Here is an 18,441-nt window from a genome sequence, read left to right on the forward strand (position 1 = left end):
GGAGACAGATGAAGAGAAACATGAGAGGCTGTTGTAAGAAAGATAAATGAGGTTCTTTTCTGTGCACCAAGCAATGTCTACTATATTTATGCTCTGTTCTTGTTAATCAGAAAGATGACTGGATGGTCAGCGCAGGCAGTCATTACCACTGACAAAGAAAAGTGTCTTGTCGGCCCAAAACAGAAAGTTCCACGTTGTGTTACTGACAGGTGGCCTCTAGGAAGTCCAGAACTGAAATTCATGTACTAAGTACTTGCAGTAATGTTGGAGCCTCAATAAAATACAACAGTGTAGCAGATACTGTGTGCAAAAAACACACAATCATAAACATGATGTAAGCACATCACTGTACAAACATGTAAAGACCAACACTAGCCTCCACATGGCCAGCTGTCTTGGAGGTTGTAAAGGGAAAGCAGTATCTCTATGGCAACCTGGGGAGTAAGAGGTCACTGTGTGTGTGTGTGTGTGTGTGACAACCAAGCTAATGCTATTTCCTGTTCTGGGAGGCAGCTCTGATTTGATGCTTATCTGGCCGTGCCCATCCCCGTTATTTTAGTATACTGACAGTTATCTTTCAGGCCATGTCCACACTAATGTGAATCTATGTTTGCATGTTTCCAAATGTCTTATTTTTATACTTTAAAACAGAAAGTACCAAAGGGTTTACCTCTACCCTACTGGGCATGTGCAAGTCTTTATAGATCATTTATTTTACTGTATATCCACTAAACTCGGCACTAAGATTAACAGGAATAAACCTGTGTACACAGACAACTTGAGGATCAGTGTCCTGTTCAAGGACACTTTGAGATCTGGACTGGAGGTGCCAGGGATCAAACTATACCAGTCAATTGCAATGTTGGTGGACAACCTGGCTCTGCCTGCTCTTTCTCATGAGCCACCTCCTAAGCCAGGCTGGAGGTGTGATGCTGATGTTGCTTCACTTGTATTTTTCTCAATGGGCAGAGCAGCACGACGGGCTGAAGAAGTCTGCAGGCTCCAATCCGAGCAGGAACAAATCCCAGCTTACCCAACAGGTGTGTCCCTGAGCGAGTCAGTCAACATTAGCTGCAAAGAAAAATGAGTGAAAAGAAAAGTAGGAGAGGAAGACAGAGGAGGCAAGAAGACGAGGAGAGGCATGTGGCGTATGATTGATCATGACTAAACATCACACTGCTGGCTGTAAGTGAATCCATTCATCAGGTGACCTGCTGCTCTGTCTGCTCTTCATACAGTGCCGCTTTTTCTAAATATGAAGTTTCATCACAGCTATGCATACACACACACACACACACACACACACACACACACACACACACATATATGTATGTGTATATATATATACACTCAGGTGCAGATTGGTTCTTTTAATCATTAATCATTTAAGAGCAATCTAGGGAAGTAGCAATTACTCCTTTTTCAGGCAATATTTAAATAAATGATTGGAACATTTCAAAACACCCCCCCTCCCCGACATCTCTGCAAGAACTGTCAGGGTACAACTCTCTTCCATATAGCCTTTTCTGGTCATGTACCATTGGTTCATACTAAGAAGTTATATGATTCCCATTCCACCAACACAACAAACCATGCTAGTTCACATTTGGAGGTCACAGCTTCAAGAAGCCCCCCAGAACTAGAAAATCCATAAAAAGCACCAATGTAATCCTGAGGCCACCAATCCCTGCACACGTGGCCTGTGCCTACAGAACTGACGAAAACCTTCATACTGACCTGAGCTCAGACAAAAACAGGACCCCTCAGAGGTTTTCCACTCATGTTTAAGCCTGAAGCACCACTGACTTATTTGTTCAGTGTGCCTTGGCTTTTTGTTTACGCTGGACCACTGTGCAGTGCAGGCGTTAGCTGCAGCATCAACATTCAGTGCCAAAACAGAAGGGAGTGCATCTTAATGTAGCACACTCATAAACTAAGGATGTACAGTTTGCAGTGGTTGGTGGGAGTCTGACTTTCATACAGTAGGCCAGATTCTGCTGAATTATCCAATGTGAATGTTCTGTAAGCGTTGGTTCTGTTTATTTGTCTTGCCACTATAAAATAAACATGTTAAATTGTGATGTGGTCTTCACAAAAGAAACTAGTCTATGGTGCAAGAGCTGCAGTCTGTACAAACTGCGATGACTAAATTGAAGTTTCACTGTGAGTCCCACTGCTGACAGTTACTTTAATGCACAACACAAGTGCTTTGTCTATACGAATGATTTTGGAGTCTGCACATCCCAGATATGTTGTATAGCTGAATGTCTTTTGTTTTGCAAATCCTGTCCACTGCCCCAAAGGAACAGGCTATGGAGCGAGTACAGAGGGTTCCACTACAGAGATTCACACTACTTACTAAAGAGGAACTGAGAACGTTCCCATATAGAGCCCATCGTCCTACCTTTTCGTTTTACTTATTGTGTAATCTTACAGACTGAAAGATTTTCATTTCTAGCGTCCAAGTGTTCAAATAGACAAGGATAGTAAATGAGACAAGAGGAGAAAGGATGGAGGAAGAAAATGATGACAATGGAGGATGAGAGCTAGAACAAAACACAGGGTGAGAGAGGTCTTTGGGGACAAACTATATCCAGTGATGGTGTATATTGTCTCTGTTGTCACTGAGCACGGCAGTTTGATGCATCGCACTGCTGGACAAAACAATTCGGTGAATGCGGACAGGCTGGCGTATCTGCATATTGATTATTTGTGGCTGCCATAAATATGGTTTAATGGAACTGTCAAGTGTGTGCCATCGCATATTAACTGAGCCCGGAGCTCAGCTGCAGCTGGATACTGCTGCCAAACAATACTGGTCACATCTGCATCCAGGTTGAGAACAGCAGGAAGTGTATCAGACAATGTAAGGTGCCTGTGCTGACATGAATTTGCTCAATGTGAAAAATGATTCCTGGTTTATAAATATTTTAAGTGTAACAACTATCCTGTATATTTGAATACGAATAATAATCGGTACACTGAAGCTGCTTTGGAACCTGTTATCTTTTTTATCACAAGCGAGTGTGACAGCAGGTGGACGTGGAGGTGGGCGTGGGGAGGTGGGGGTTGTTCTTTATGAACTTACACAGGCAACAAAAGTTAGACCCAGTACAATCAGTGTCCTGTAATGTAATATTACTGTAATTGTATCAAAGCTAAACAGCACAAAGAAATGTAATAAATGTAATACTTAGCTAAATAATATGGCTTCATGTTAAAACATTTTCGAAACTTTTTCCACTGTCATTACTATAATTCACTGTCAGCGTTGCTTTTGGTTTCAAAGGATGTTGGTATTAAACTTATTTGTAAGTATTCTGCCCAGCAGTACACAATTCTTTGTCCACAAGCCACAGCAAACATGGTTAAGACAGAAGAGAAAGCTGAATTTAAGCATGACTTACTTGCTTTTTTCACAATTTTCAAAAAACATTTCATTCCTATTCATTGTGTGTTGTAATCAAAGGTTCAGGAAAAGATAAAGTGAGTGAGTTTAGAATATTTGTTTTTTCAAGCGTAGGTTAGGTAGGAAAGGTAGGAAAAGCGTAGGTTTCGTAGGTTAAGAAAGAAGATTTCACATTTTCACATCAAATGTTTGGCAGCTGCTCAAGTAGCTATTTTAATGAAAATGTAACATATAGGTGATCAGCTCCAGGGAACGACAGCTTCTGAGAAGCCACAACATTTAACAGGAATGTGCATTCATACCCATCAAGGGCAAAGGCAGTTGGCACAGCATCAAAATAATTGTTTTTTCAACAAACACAATCAAATGCATCATCTTCCCTTTGTAATACAATCTTTAGTAGCAGGTGAGATGTATGTTTAGATACTCTGCAAAGCTCATCAAGTACTTATGTCCTTTGCTTTGTGGGGTCTTTAATCCCTAATCATGTGCCCATGTGAAAATTAGAAAAAGTTCCCATAATTACTTCTATTGTTTAGAATAGAAGAGATTTTGATACAGATAAGCTGCCCACCTGCACCTTTATTTGATATTTACATTTTTGGACAGAACCAAACTGTGAACTATGTCCACATTAAACAAAGACCCATTCTTTGTACTGAACCAAGGGAATTGATTAACAAGCAAAAAACTGCTTCAGTGTCCACAGTGACACGACTATTGCTTTAAGACTGGAGAAAATCATCGACTTAACTAAATGTATTGAGTAAACCCATTTATTAAACTCCATTTGAAATGCAGTATAAGTGTACAGTAGGAATAAAGAAACCAAGTGTGACATATTAAACCAATGTTCAGAGAAGCAAATCTTTATTGTAAGAGCTTGTGCCTCTGATGTGTGAGTTTGTGTTAAAGAACTGGAGCCTGAGGGATTAGCAGGAGAATGAAGCTTCTCTCCGCTCCTCTTCCAATTGTCCTAAAATTATTACACCAGATAAGAATTTTGATACAGGAATAAAAAAATAAATAAAAAATACAGCCGCTTCTCTTCCATTAATTATCTCTCAGCGGATGAGTGTGACTTAATCCTCATTTACACACAGTAAAAATTCACACACACAGCTGCTCACACACAGCCCTCCCCATATACTACCCACCCTTTTCAAAATGCACGGACGTGGACGTCCTGAATCACTCGGTATGTAAAAGCAGACAGTACACATATACGCACACACACACGCACACACATTGGAATTGTACTGTGGGAAAGACAAAAGGAAGGACGGTTAGAAGCAAAGAGGAAGACTATTATACAGCTGCTTGTGGCTGTATAATAGTCTTCCTGTGATTCGGCCAAACATCACAATGTACCATAACAGGTCAAATGACTTCTTCTTCTTCAACTACTGATGACATGTTTTACGTGCAATATCAGGTTTTCTAGACTATTTTAGATGTATATTAATCAGACTAAAAAACAGATACACCCTCTGGTGGCAATAGTTAAGGATTTTGCTGAAAGAGCAAATGACTGAGCAGCTGTGAGACGACAGAGTTCACTTCTGTTTGTGACCTGATCGTGTTGCTGCTGATCCATTTGACTGATTTTGTGATCAGGCTATGACAGCTGTTTACTTGGCGGGCAGCTTCTGCTCAACTGAAAGCACTGAATGACTCACAAGCTGAGGCCTGTAATGAGCAACAGTTCTGCAAGAGGCAATTAGGAGATTTTGTGTCTGATCAAAGAAAGACAGAATGGGATTATGATGCAAAGACATAAATGCTGCTCGTAGGATATTAACAACTCGCATTACCATTGGTAAAATTACAGCACACACAAAGAATTTATGCAAAAGCTAATACCCTAATCAAATCAAAGTGGCTAAGTTTGAGAAGTCTAAAACCGACATAATAGAAAAGTAGAAAGAAATTTGGCAGGCGACACAAAATTTCCACATTGAAATGATGCTGATTATTTATTAAATATACTACAATAATGTACTTTATAAATGAACATCTTAAAATGTATCTCAAAAAGTAAAGCATTGCTTGCACGTTTGTAAAATTTTACACTATTTTACACGGTCCATGGCTTCACACCAAAACCCCTTTCACTTTCAGTGTAGCTGCTGAATGATCAACCAACATGGCAACCTGGAGCCGGTGAAACAAAAGCTGCCATTCTGACAGTCTGGTTTAGGGTCTTGTCAGTAAATCAAAACCATCTGATCTTCATGCTTCATTCAGCACACAGATGCTTCGTTGCTGTCGGCTGCTAATTCAGCTGCAACCACATTACTCTCCCCCTTAATAGGGTTAACCGTGTGTTTGCCTTGCCAAGCCTCACCAGCCCACACACACCCAAGAGTCTGTATAAAGCAATGTCTTGCAATGTGAAGGTGTATTGTTTTGTGCTGACATTTAAAAAGAAAAAGAAACATACAAAAACATAATACAGTGTTTGCATGCAAATTAGAGTTAAGGTTTGCCTTTTGTGTAGGTAATGTTGTTTATTATGTAGCTGCATTAAGAAAGGAGGAGCTATTCTCATTAGTAGCCAGTTAAAAAGCTAATTGGCTGAGCCAGTAAAGGTCGGAGATCCCAGCAGGATACAGCCGGATGAGCCAGGAGCCTCCTGCTTTAACCCTTTAAATATCACAGCCCATTTTGGTTGCTCAACTCTAGTTTCAAGTTACAAAACCCTCATTATATTGCAGAGGATACATCCATGTATAATGCTAATTGGAAAAGAGTGAAAAATGAGTAAAAGAAGGTTTTGGGTTGCTTTGCTAAATAAATACATTTCGTTCATTTAGTTTACACTGGGAGCATCTAGCTCCAGTATTTGGCTTGTGACATTTTCCAGCTGTTTATGGTGTTTGGATGATTGCTTGCTTACAGCTAGACGGGAGCGACCACGTGCTGGGCCAGAAAGCTAGCACAGCAAAGGGTGGAATTTTGAAGCCTACAGTTACTGCGTAGATTATAACGATGATGCATCTATTCCTTTATAAATTATTACTATAAGAATTTCCTGCACATCGGATCATTTCAATATTTGATGTTGTGGAGAATAAATCATAGATGCTTTGTTTGTATTTAAAGCCTTGATTCACTGTAAGCTACTACTAAAATGCACAACACACATGTTGAACTACCAAAATATTCTATCAAATAAACATTTATTTTCAAAATAAAATTATACTTTTCACGACTCACGTAATGTTCATTATAAGAGTATTTTGCAACATTTTGTTTTACAGAACAATAAAAATATATCCAAATTAAACCATGTAACGCATCACAGAGATGGATTCTGGGAAGAAGAAAATAAAACACTTTGATAGAAAATAAAAATAGCACAACCTTATTCACAATTAAAGAACAGCCATCCATCTCCTGTATTGTTTAATATCACCAATATTAACCTAACCCAACATACAATTTAATCTAGTATAGATTATAAGTTTTACAGGTCAGTGAATGATAGTCTGACTGTAAGGACTTTTAAGTCCTTGTAATGGAATAAGTACTCCTTCCTTTGTGATCTGAATTATTCATACTGTTGAGTTCAAAGATGGATTGAGGTGCACTGCAGGAGACCACCTTCTTGGTTCCATAGTTTTGCTGGAGGAGTGGAGAAACAGGCACACCTAGAAAATACAGTAGATAGTTAAATACTCAAATACTTTTGTGTTATTTTATTAGCTTTATTTTAGTGATATTCTTTGGGCAGGTTAGAAACAAGCACATTACCAAGCTCTGGTGATGTTGATGGTAATGTTTAAACAAGTATAACTAGTTCTTTTGCCATTAATACTTTAATTACTTAAAAATCTTGAAATTTGTGCGGTACCTGTACTCTGATGTATTTGTACATTCACAGTACGTTTAAGTACTTCATCCACCACTGGCAGTTCAATAACAACTTCAGGTGCTGTCCATTTAATATGCAACGTATTTGCTGAGCAGTAAGAATTAGCTGTACGTACCTAGAGATTCAAGAGAATCACAACAGGGGAAAAGCGCATTGCATTTGCAAACTTTAGGGTAGATTTTTGAGTCAGATTTCTGCAATGTCAGCACACAGAGCAAGTCTCGGGTAACTCAAAAACAAACAAAGTGTAAGTATGAAAGTGATCAAATTAACTGTACTCTTTAACTCAGTGCTTCTCAATGCTGGTCCTCAAGTACCCTGCTGTTTCTTTTCCAGCTATCCCTGCAATTTCTATTGCTAATTACCCAAATCAGTTATGTTCAGTCGATAGAAAGCTGGAAAATACCATCTCAGATGAGGGTGGAGTGAGGTGAGAAAGGGCATTGGCATCTTCCAGCTTCTGACTTACTGAAAACACCTGATTAAGGTAATCAGCAGTTAGTAGGACGGACTCGGTCCATGAGGGACAGGACTGCTTTAACTAATTTGTTATTAGTTATATATCGTAACTGCAGGAAAGAGGAGACTGTCACATCTACATCTAACCTGTCATATATTCATTCTAGGTTCTATCTAGCGTTTATATTTGCATTTAAGCTGTCACAGGAAGAACTTAAGTTTCAAATGGCAAAAGCTATTTGAAGATAAAACCGTCTTGACCTGCTGTTTTGTTTTTATAATATACACTGTGCTGTTGGAAGCATGGTAGAGCAGCAGTGTATTGATATTAGGGCAAATGCAACAAAAGCAGCTTGTTGGGTCAAATAGCTCTGCAAACAGGTCTAATTAAATCTAAGTCAGGCTCTCGGTGCAGGTACATCAACCACTGCAAGCAGCAAGATGGAAATCAATACCCCTCTTCGTCACACACTAATTTCATTCAAGGCTTCCCTGAGTGTGTGTGTGTTGTATACAGAGAAAGAAGTGAGGGCATGTACATTTGCAGATTAATAACGGTCATTGAGTATACGAGCAAGACGAGCAATTTTGAGGTAATGGTAAATACTCTTACAAAAGATTAAAGTTCTAATGCGATGACAGTCAATGTTACTATTTTACTATGAAAAAAAAGGTTTGGCCCAAGCTCACTTATGAATTTCCTTTTAAAGTCCTTTGCATCTAAATTTTGTGTCAAAAAGAATTCCAGAATAAGTCCGCTGGAATTTAAACAACTTAACAGTTTCTAACCTTCTAGGTAATATTTTTAGTATACCAATAACCTAGAGACAGATTTATGAAAAACAGTAGAGGTCTTTCTGCTAACATCTTATGTGCATATTCTCAAAAAATAAACGGCACACATGCATAGGGCAGAACAGTGGTGGAGTGGAAACTGCCTGCTGTGTGAATGGTCGTCTCTAAAATAGACTCCAGCCCCACACAACCCTTAACAGGATAAGCATTTCAAATAATGGATGGACATATTGGCACCTAGCATGCAGCCATGGATATGGCTCGGGGTCCCCAGTATAGGATGTGGTGTGACCAATGAGGTGACCGTGCACTTGGAAGACTGCTGCTCTGCTTCTAGTGTCAAACTGGAAGAGCTGGAATTATTGCTGGAAGGAGGCAGTGGATGGTTCATGCTCAACGTCTGAAGAAAAAAAAACAAAAAAAGTTTCTTCAATGAACCAAAAAACAAAACTTGTTCATATTCCTTTTTATGTGCTTAAAAACTATCTTCTCACTTTCAGATCAGTTTTACAGTGAGCTGGGGTTGTCTTGGTCTGGATCACATCTAGAGGAATGCAAGGGCTGGAGACAGGACTTTTCAGACTGGTTAAACAGCCTGAATCAGCACAGCTGTTTTTTTGACTATTTAGAGCATCCACTGGGTTGACCCTCTTACCCTGAACAAGAAACCAGAATAAACAAGATTTCACTATCATCAGTTCACATTATTGGGCAAAAGAAATGCATTTGTCTTTTTCCTATTACAGGCAACCAACAATCCAATATTCATCTTTCTCAATTCGTCTTGAATTGCATACAAGTTAGGTTAACCGAGGGGAAAGAGCAGTGTGAACAATTCAGAACTACTCGGGTTATTCTGTAGGCATGTCCAGATACACATTGATAATTTAATTTACCAATAATGACACTAATATTCAAGTTCACATATTCAATTTCTTTTTTTTAACCACATGGTAATACTTCAAACAGAAACTGAAAGCAGTTTTGTAAATAAATGAAGGCGGTGGGGATAATGTCAGCATCAGCTTGTAATGCTGTACGTCGATGTGGGGACTAACCTCATGGTTGTCAATAAACTCCAGAGCAGGCATTTGTTCCTCTTCAATCTAAAACATCAAGAAATCTTGAATTTCTTTCTGATTCATTTATCTGTATAGGAATTGAGTTTACTGCAGGTTGATGCACATGCAATAAATCCTGTAAGAGTTGGACTGGACAATAGTTTTAATTTACAATGTACATTTACAGTACATAGTACAACTACCAAAACAAACATTAAAGGCCTGTCCAGTTGGTTCAAAGGGATGATGTTTATTTGCAGCAATAGCATTTTCACTCTTAATAGTTAAAGTAACATACAATTCTAACTGTACATTTAAATTGTTGAGAATCATTCATTTCATACAACCTTTTTTGTTTGTTTTCATCAAAACAAAAAATTGAATTATTTACAAGTGTTTTCAGACTCGTTTGCATACTTCAGTTCATCCATGAGTCAGAGTGAGCATTTGTTGAATATATAATAAAATTAGTTAAATTATGAGATTATGAGAATCGGATGAACATGCGATCACAGTGACCCCAACCTTTGACCTTCAAATTTTTAATTTGTTCACCCTTGAGTCCAAGTGGAAACTTGTGCCAATTAGGAAGAACTTCCCAGACATTTCTAGGATGTTGAGCTCACAAGAATTGGACAGATGTACTGAGGACCAGAAAACCAGTAAATCAAAATCTTCTGATAGTAGAATAAGCCACAACATGCATTAAAATAAAAATTATAAAATAAATACTGTGATACAATGAAACCACCAGAAACCTAAAAATACTGCAATGCTAATTTTTGGTTGCCCAACACTGTATCCTAAAATATCTCATTTGAGAAGTAGTATCACATTGTTAACTAACAAATAAACAAGCTAGGTCAGAGTAAAAGACTACCAAATTAAACTGTTAGTCCTAACCAGTATTTTGGCTACTTTAAGTTCTATTTCATAACCCTTTACTCATTAACTAGATATAATAATCTAATCTGTTAGACATTAACCCACAAATTGGTTGTGATGCCATTTATTGTTAACGAACATGCTTTGACTTTCCAACACTCACAACCTCAGCAAGATAATGTGTCTTTGATCTGAGTGTACACTCAGTATTGTATGCCACTGTGTGTTGTGAGGGTGCTGGGCACCGCAGCAAGTCTGCACCACTGACAATAAGGCTGCTAAGATAAGAGCTCGGGACAGCAATGAATAAAGCCTAGTTAAAAAACATTAAAAGATTATGTGGAAAACGGGAAATCAGAAAAATGACAGAGCGGAAAATGCACAACAAACATCCAAGTAACCCTGTTTCTATCTGTACTACAACATGAAAGATTTCTACTTAGCGCTAAAACTTCTGGCGGTGTGTGTGTGTGTGTGTGTGTGTGTGTGTGTGTGTGTGTGTGTGTGTGTGTGTGTGTGTGTGTGTGTGTGTGTGTGTTGGGAGGACCTTCATTCTGTCTGTCATGGACTGTTCAACAGTGTCAGCGGGCTTGGGGTAAGAAATTATCACCTCTGGCAAGTCAACCTTTCCTTCCCCAAAATACAGACTCACTGGAGTGTTGTGGACACATGGCTGAGGGCAATAAAATTCAAATACATGTTATTAACTCATGACTTAGTCTGCACCATCTAATCAATAGCTGTGTTTACTATGATCATGACAGAAAAATGTCTGTGTGTGGCTCACCGCTGCACTGGCTGATGGGGAACAGGGCATCCCGTGGCCCTGGCTCAGGAGAACAGTGTGGATGTAAATGTCCTCATTAGTATGTGTGTCACACAGGTAGAGCTGCAGCACATCTCCAATGTAACAATCCAGAGCCCCCACCAGGGGGCGATCAGAGCACAGCTTTTGGAAAGAAGCTGTGGCTGCAGCCGTCCAGTTGCCCTATGGAGAAACAAAGATACTCTTACTCATAACTGCCCCCCACCACGTTCCAATCCGTCAACACCACTGTCCTTACAGTCCTTAAGTGTGTACCAGCCTAAAGACTGTAGAAGGTCAACAATAAAAATTCTGGTCCATGACAGCCCACAGAACACGGAACAATTGAGTGAAATTGAGTGAAAGAGTGAAATTATTTAACTGTTTTGCTTTTGTTTTTAGGGGCCAGATGTCTCAAAGGGTAGAACATCAGGCTGGGAGGAAGAAGTCTGTAGATCAAGATCCTCAACACTAGCTTCCCAGGCACTGCCTGTGGCTGCCCAATGAGGACAAAGATCTTTGGTTTGAATGCAGTTTGGGGCCCTGACCTTTAACATGCTCCCCCATTAATGTACTTTGTTGATTAGTTTAGAAGAAAAAAACAAACAAACTACATTTTGATTTACTAAAACAAATAATTCTCACTTCAGCTGAAAAAAAAAAAAAAAAGAAAAACTCTTGATGCTGCTGGACTAACCCTGAGCATAATTTCACTGCAAAAATTATTTTGTCTGTAAATTAAATACAGAATGTTTTAATGATTAACGAAGTTAAGCTGCTGTACCAATGCCATGTGCGTAATGGCACCCCGGCCCTCTGCCACACACACTGAGACGCACAGATTCTGCTACAGACCTAAGTTAAGTAAAATGAGTGACATTTGTCAGTTTGTAACTGAGCCCAGTGACCCGTCACCGGTAGTGGGGAATCTAGCATAACACTAAATTTATATTAATAATTGGTCAGTTTTCCAACTCACAGTGTGGGGTTTTATTCCTGCAAGTGAAGATGGAACAGCTTGTGCCGGGAGAACTGAGTAGCAAGACCTACAAAACCAGAGCAGAGTGTACACAGCAGAGCAAAACACACGCTGACCATCTCGGCAGTAATTGCTGTATTGACTAACTGCTTAAATATTTGAGATGACCTACTTAAGGAACTTCAGGTTGGCACTCTCCACTATGGTCATATCACCAAAGTCAACATAGTAAACTTCGACATGAGTAGGGCTGATGATCTGATGAATCACCACTCGGTAGAACCACATTCCATTGGGTGACACACAGCAGACCTGACCTCTTCGGATAAATTGTTCAGGGAGACGGTAGCGCACTGACACTTGAGGACAAGTGTAACATCGCCTAGAGGAATCAAACATAGAAAACTAGGTAAGACGGTCTTTGTTGTGTTTGACAGGCTTATTTTCATTTCTCAGGAACTAATTTAGGGAAATAAACTGCACAGAAATAATATACTGTATGGCTGGGTTTATTCTGGTTTAGGTAACAATAAAACCTGCTACCAGACAATTTATGAAGAGACAAAATTAATGTGCCCAATAGTGCATCTGGCACAACCATTGCATGCATATTATCTTTTAACTATGAATTCCATTGTCATTAGCATCTTCAGCACCTCATCTCAATCATCATGTCCTCCATAGCACGCGCCTCCTCACTCTCACAGAAGCAGACGTAGAAATATCCTGGAGACACAACCTGCTCCACCTGAACTTCTACAAGCTCTCGAACACCACGGCGTGTCGGTGGTTTGAGACGTTCACTCTGCAGAGAATCCAGGGGCACCGCAGGGTTGCAATGTACCTGAATAGCACTGTACATCTCAGATATCTGCAGATAGAAAGCAAGAAACAGCAATATTATTCTAGTCAGATTATACAGAACATAAAATTTAACATTAAAAAACAAACAACAACAAAAAAAACACATGCAATAATTAACTCATTTCAGAACTGTCTAACCTGCATACAAACTAAAACATTTTACCCAGGTTACCCGAATAAGAAGTGCCAGCTGCTTGTTATGTGAACTGGCATGAAACCAGACACCTGATGTCTAATTCTAAGACATAGAAAAGAGCCAATAAAAAAAAAAAAGGTTGTCAAACCATTTCTTCTGTCTTTGAATTGTTACAGCTCTCTAGCTCCTCACTGTCATCCTCTGTAGTAATATCAGCATCTCTGTTCAGTTTTCCTTCCCAAGGAGATTCTCCACAGCTGAAGTAGTAGCTCATACCAGTATCTACACTTGCAGTTTGCTTTGGGTCTGCAAAATACATTACGTGCATAGTTTTATTCCACAAGAGTGCTCTGGCACATGTCTCAGACAACACTATTTATGAAAATATATAATTATGATATATTCACTGTAGAAATACAGACACATACTGAGACACTGGTAGCAGATGAGTAAATGTAGAAAAGGAAAAAAGGGAGAGAGGAATTACATCAAGGGCTTGGTTAAGTCAGATGATACAAATGAAGACAATAGTGCATTAAACATTATGTATACATAAATAGTTTGCATTACACCCAATTAGGATGAACAAGAAGGTTGCTCTGTGTCTGTGACTTCAGCACCCTTTCAATTGTGTCTGTGCCAAAACCTTTAAAAAAACATAATAATAATAATAATAACAACAACAACAACAACAACAACAAACAATTTGGGGCACTTTTCATTTAAACAACTCTCTGCTGACCAGTGAGGCCATTCAGATAATGTACACATATTTTCATTTCCAGGACTTTATGAACTAGTTCTAATAAACACCCTAACTATATATAAATACATGCACATACACACCTGTATGGACATTGTCCGGTGTGTCCATAATGACCCAGTGGGGTCCACTGTCATTGTCTGTGGGTTTCAGGTGGAAGATGTCACTCATGGCGCCAACCAGTTCAGTGACACTGAAAAAGCCATTCTGTAGCAGTGGCAGGTCCTCGCCAAAAAGCTTCTGAAGTGCAAAGAACACAGGTGAGCTTCTCCATAATGTCACCGTGCATCTTTATTGTCTGAACTTCACTCCACTGTACCAAGACAGTTTTGTCGAAGAAACTGTTCAATTGCTAGTCACTATTAGGGGTGATTTACCTACTACAGCGGTAAGTTGTTGAAAAAAGTAGGAAACAATACCTCAATACTATTACACTAGAAAGGTGAACACGAGCACTGCACGACTACCTTGTACTCAGCAGGCAGATCATGCACCGATAATCCACCAATTTGCTGCGTTACAACCTAAAGAGAGCAAAATATATTGGAGGCTAATGATTACTAATTAGTCACACTATATTTGCTTAAAATGAGCAACTCATGACCTTCCTCAGCTTGTCCTTCAGTTCCTGACTAATGATGCCTGCCACTCCATTCTGAAGGATGCTCTGGCAAAACTCCTCCTCCAGCTGATGTAAAATTAAGCAAAACAAAAAAAATTTATGTGTACATACGATAAAAAACAAAAACTTTCTGAAAGGATATATGCTCATTTATGTTTTCATGTTCTATATTCAGCATCCAACAGATATTTCATCTAGATCTTCTTCTGAGTTTCCTTTTTTTAGCTGAGAACAAACCTTGAGGACACGTTTCTGGAACATCTGGCTTTCCTGGTTCATCTCATCAATTTCTGGCTTGTTACTGTCAGCTCTTGACTCTTTTTGGACAGGGACCAAGGCGGTCTCAGTAGGAGGCTGGTTCCAACCACTATCCTTAAGTGGGACTTCAGCTGGAGTGCACAAAACTGTTTAAATAAGTCTGACTACTGTAAAACAATAACAACAAGGTTACAAAACATAAGGGGCCTCTGCTCTTTTATTCTCTGCTATGGGGGGGCTGTAGCTCAGTTGATAGACCAGTCGCCAATGAACCACAGGGTCCATGTTTCAACTCCTAGTCCTCGTGGCTACATGCTGAAGTGCCCCTGGGCAAGACACTGAACCCCACAGTTGTCCCTAGTGTCTGCTGCTTACTTGTAAGTAGCTTTGGATAAAACTGTCTGATAAATGACTTATTGAAATTGTCAATACACAATCATTTAATACTGATCTAATAACCCCATTAACATTTTATATACCATTTTCAATGGATCTTGCACAAACTAAAACCAAAAACATGCTAGACATGTATTGATACAGTACACACATTCACACAGCAAGGTGATAAAACCTTTAAAAGTATCACTGATCTTTAATAACATACCTGGGGGTGCTGTGGGTGTGTGAGATCTGGCATCTTGCCCTCTGGAAGCTGGCTTGACAGATCTAGACCAATCCGGGTTTATTAGTCCAGTCCTCCTTTGTAAGCTCAACGGTCTGAGTAGCATGTGCTGCCTCAGGGTCACAAGTGAGCCCAGCCTGCTTTGCTGGATGAGGACCAGGTCTGCACCTGCCTCCAGCATCTCACTAGTGGAGTAGAAGCCATAGTCATGGACGCGCAGCGGGTGACCAAAGCAGCGCATGAAACTGGTCTCGAGCTCACACAACCTGAGAGGACCCTAGGAGAGCAGCTGCACTGTTACTCTAAACAAGATATTCTGGAACTTTCTGAAACAACAGAGCAATATGACTTTGTGTAGGAAAATAAATGACATAATTAAGAGTCTCTGAATAGTGGACTGCAAAACAACCTAAGCACCACACAACATTGAAAAACAATGTTGTTCATTGTCTCCATTAAAGGAGAAAGAAATATGGTTTACACAGTATCATTCCGACTGTTCACAGCTAAAATCAAACAGTGGAAAAACGTGCAGTGAGAAAACACACAATAGTGACTGGTGAGAATCAACAAATGGTGAAGTTGTACCTGGGAGAGCAGAAGGCGGAGTTGTGACTTCAGCTGGGCAGGAAGAGTGGGGGGAGCACGACCTCTTCTGGGAAGGACCGCAGAGGAGGACTGATAACCCCAATGGGGCAAGAAGCAGCTGACATCTTTCCTCCTAACTTTCTTGTCGGTTTTCGAAATTCGCTGTTTAGCTACCAGTTCCTCGATGTTTCGAGTGGACTCGTCACTAACAGCTGCAATGGTGAAAACCAAGGCGACAGTTTGAAACATTAGGACTTCTTATGAAAGGCAATAAGAATAAGAAGCGAGGGCCCCTACATCAAATACTACTAAGCTTATTGTATAACTTCATGCAGAAAAAACAAAATCCCAATACAAATAGTTTACCCTTTAGGAATGGGCTACCATCTGCCCTGAAGTTGACAGACACCACATCAGGCATCTCCTTCACCATATCCATAATGTTTCTAAAGCCCAGTTCTTTCAGGGGCATGGGATGCCCCAGCATTCCAAGGTAGTCTTGCTTGATCTGATGAGGGTCCAAGCCCATCTTGGATGAAACAAGCAAGGCGCGAACATCCTTCTTCAGCTTTGCCAAACCCGCTTCCTGGTTCATCTTGCCTGCTGCACACCTCTGAAAAGAGGACACATGGAACAAACCGTTCAGTTTAACAAGGTCATTCTAACTTTAGTACCAATAATAGAAATACAGCAGAAATATTCCATTTCGAATAGCATTGAGTAATAATTCTCTTAACACAAAACCACATGGTCAAATATTGCACTTCATGTTAAACTGATAAAATTGTTGCGATATTTTTACTATCGCAATGTTTTTCGATATATTATAGTTACCTTTTAGCTTTCTAAAGTAGGAAGCTATCGTTAGCATTTCATGTAGCGGTGATACAATGTAGCTAGCTCCCGTTTGCAGGTTACTTAAATAAAGTTAGTTAGCTGCGTGTCCACTTTCACCGACGACTGCACGTGTCTAATGTTAAAGCTAAATCTGTTAGCAAGAGGTAATGCTAGTTCTAGCTTTGCGGGAAAAAAAAACTGTAGGTTGAATTTGTGAATCCGGTAGCCAATTCTGTTCCTGCTGCAATTGCGATTAGTTAATTAATAAACAGCACAGCCTTACTATTCAACCTTCGGTCGATATCAGGACCCCAATGTCTCCACACCTGTTGCTAGCAGCCCGCCATCACTCCACGAAGTTGCAGCACAGGTTTAATAATAAAAAATAAAATAAAAAAACTGCCCTAAATTAAACAAAAATAGGGCCACGTGCTTTGTTGTGAACAGTTAATCAAACCTTATATTCTTCAAAACAACATATAAAATATGGTATAAATTAGCAAAACATATATCAGTTTCTTCCGGTTGGGGGCACCCGCACGGGAATCACAGATCGTCTATTTGACAAGATGACGCACAAGCTCACAGGAAAAGAAAACAGAGTGTGTACGTAGATCCCCTCAAGCGTCGTGTGTAACGTTGCTAACGTATTTTTCTGATCAGTATTGCAAAATAGGGGTTTTCCCAACTCCACCCTCATCTAGGATGGTATCTTCCAGCTTCCCACTGACTGAAGTGTGCTGATGCAGGTAATTAGCAATGGGCATTGCAGGGTTGGTTGGAAAAACAAGCAGAAGACCAGGATTGAGAACAACTGCAGTGCAATGTGAGGATAACATCTCAGTAAACTTCACCCTTTACAAACTTTTTTTAATTTACCCTTTTATTTAGAGTAAAGCTCTTTTTATATGCTTTAAACCCAGTAGAAATACTAGTTGATTTGAGATAAATATAAATTAAACCATATGTTTAGAGGACTGTATTTTCCACCACCATCATCACCACCACCATCATCATCATCATTATTTACAAAAACAATGCTGCGTGGGGAAGTTGCAAATTCAAGTTGAGATACTATTCAATACTCAATACTTACAATACTTTGGATTTTTCTCCAATTGATTATGAAGAAAGTTTTGTGTCTGTTGTGGTTGTTTTAGGTCATTTGATATGTGTTCATGGTAATTTGTTGTCTTTTGGTTAAAGTTATTATGATATTTTGTTTGTTTTTTGGTAATTTGGTGTTTGGAAGCATTATTTTTAAAGTTTTGCATCTTTTTGTTCTTTATGTAGATGTTATGTGTGAGTTTTTGGTTATTTGCAGCACTTTTGGATGGTGTCAAGTGGTTTATCATGTTTGAGTCATTTTGCATCCTTTTGTGGTTGTTGTGCATGTCTTTGCAGTCATTTTGTGTTGTTTTAACTAGGCTCTTTCAAACAAGAATTACGAACAGTAGCATCAGGGGTTCTGGCTCATGGGT

General features: G+C 39.5%; 1 protein-coding gene across 1 annotated transcript; it reads right to left on the reverse strand.

Annotated features, from left to right (window-relative positions):
• Positions 1–9,390: 9,390 nt before the first annotated feature.
• tdrd5 (tudor domain containing 5) lies at positions 9,391–16,730 on the reverse strand. The gene is made up of 14 exons (XM_067513698.1): positions 16,490–16,730; positions 16,124–16,335; positions 15,518–15,812; positions 14,893–15,044; positions 14,638–14,721; positions 14,501–14,557; positions 14,087–14,273; positions 13,419–13,642; positions 12,927–13,141; positions 12,443–12,652; positions 12,271–12,337; positions 11,274–11,474; positions 11,034–11,159; positions 9,391–9,646 (listed from the first exon to the last, which is right to left on the reverse strand). The coding sequence occupies exons 1-14, from the start codon at positions 16,716–16,718 to the stop codon at positions 9,461–9,463; spliced, it is 2,445 nt and encodes an 814-aa protein (XP_067369799.1). The 5' UTR covers positions 16,719–16,730; the 3' UTR covers positions 9,391–9,460.
• Between the last annotated feature and the right edge of the window lie 1,711 nt (positions 16,731–18,441).

Source organism: Channa argus, chromosome 8 (assembly GCF_033026475.1).
Source record: "Channa argus isolate prfri chromosome 8, Channa argus male v1.0, whole genome shotgun sequence".
Taxonomy (NCBI): domain Eukaryota; kingdom Metazoa; phylum Chordata; class Actinopteri; order Anabantiformes; family Channidae; genus Channa; species Channa argus.